The 1429-nt window shown below is 40.9% G+C and overlaps 1 protein-coding gene across 6 annotated transcripts in view; it reads right to left on the reverse strand.

Annotated features, from left to right (window-relative positions):
* Window positions 1-1429, reverse strand: part of EPO (erythropoietin) — a 99780-nt gene that overhangs the window by 22995 nt on the left and 75356 nt on the right. Inside the window, exon 1 of one of the 6 annotated variants that reach the window (XM_072399230.1) lies at window positions 478-874. The exons of the other annotated variants lie outside the window; for them this stretch is intronic. Coding sequence (XP_072255331.1) covers window positions 478-490 — 13 coding nt within the window. The 5' untranslated portion in view covers window positions 491-874. Of the gene's footprint in view, window positions 1-477; window positions 875-1429 lie in introns of those variants that run through there. 6 annotated transcript variants of the gene reach the window in all.

The raw sequence follows: 1429 nt of genomic DNA on the forward strand, positions 1-1429 counted from the left end.
GATAATGATCACACCGTATAATAATACCGAGTATATACTGATAATGATCACACCATATAATAATACCGAGTATATACTGATAATGATCACACCGTATATTAATACCCAGTATACACTGATAATGAAATGCTCACTGTCTGTGGACTGGTAACTTTCCCTCTCATAGTTTTAGTGTTCTCAGTTTTGTCAGACTGACTTATGCTACAAAATTTGTCTTCATGAGTAAAGTTTATTTTAGGGTCCTCCTCACCATAACTGCGACCAGACCCTGATATGAAGTAATAAGACAAAGTAAAAAAAATGCCAAGGACAGAGGCTGGAGTGTAAATGATTCCTTTAGTAAATGACCCTCTATATATAGATTTGTACTTGGAAAGGTCTGAGGATCATTTGATCCAGTGCTGGGAGGATTATGACAGCCAATATATATTGGTCCAGGTAGCAGCGCAGTGCATAAACGCACTAATAATTACCTACCAGTCACACCCATATCCAAATCTTCAAATGTGAGGCACCCGCATTTTCCATCGCATTAGACGGAGCTTCACTCTCATTCCAAAAAAAAAGCAAAGTGCAGACTTTTTATTTTTCTTCTTTTTTTCAAATCCAGCAAGGGTAAGTATCCACCAAGCAATGAGGTGATGCAAAGATCCGGAAGGTACAGACTTATAATTCCAAGACACAAGCAAGGAGGTTGCCGGAGGCGATCAGCGAAGGTGCAGGTTCCTGGCACTGGAGGGGGAATGCAGCGTGCACGACTAACAGTCACGGTTAATATTTCACCAGCAGTTGGAACTGGGAGAAAGGTGCTGCGCGGCTGTGATTTAGGATCCCTTCCCAATTCATATATGTGTCTGTACAGGAGGATTTCCTGAGGAAAGAAGATTTAGCCATGCTGGAGGAAGTAGACAATGCAGATCACATCACGTCAGCATCCTCATGAGATTTGCCACTCTATATAAACAAGTCGCAGAGGTGCAGTGTGCAGCCAGATGTAACCTACATACTTATGAACTCCAGAAAAGTTCTTCTACTGACATTTTCAAAGTTTTTGCAATTCATTCCAACCAAACTTCAACTTTCAAGAAATAAACTCCATGGTGGATTCTTATATACCTGGGGGATTTGGGTGGCAATGGCTCTGCATTTGTATTCATAGGTCTGAACATCTATAGCAATCATTAAAAAGAGGGCTCAGTCACAATGGGAAGTACCATGTTAGGAAAGAGCTGACTTAGGAACCATGATTGTATAATAGACGAAGGGGAATAATGAAGGACATCACTTTTAGAGTGAACATCCCTGTGATCTGGATGAGAATATTGACACGTTTACTTATTCAAAGCAAGCAGTAACAAAGCCCTAACTGATCTCTGTGGCTGCAGGTGCAGTGGAGTAATTCAGCTTCAAAGTTCTCAGACAAACCACT

This window comes from Pyxicephalus adspersus, chromosome 2 (assembly GCF_032062135.1).
Source record: "Pyxicephalus adspersus chromosome 2, UCB_Pads_2.0, whole genome shotgun sequence".
Lineage (NCBI taxonomy): Eukaryota > Metazoa > Chordata > Amphibia > Anura > Pyxicephalidae > Pyxicephalus > Pyxicephalus adspersus.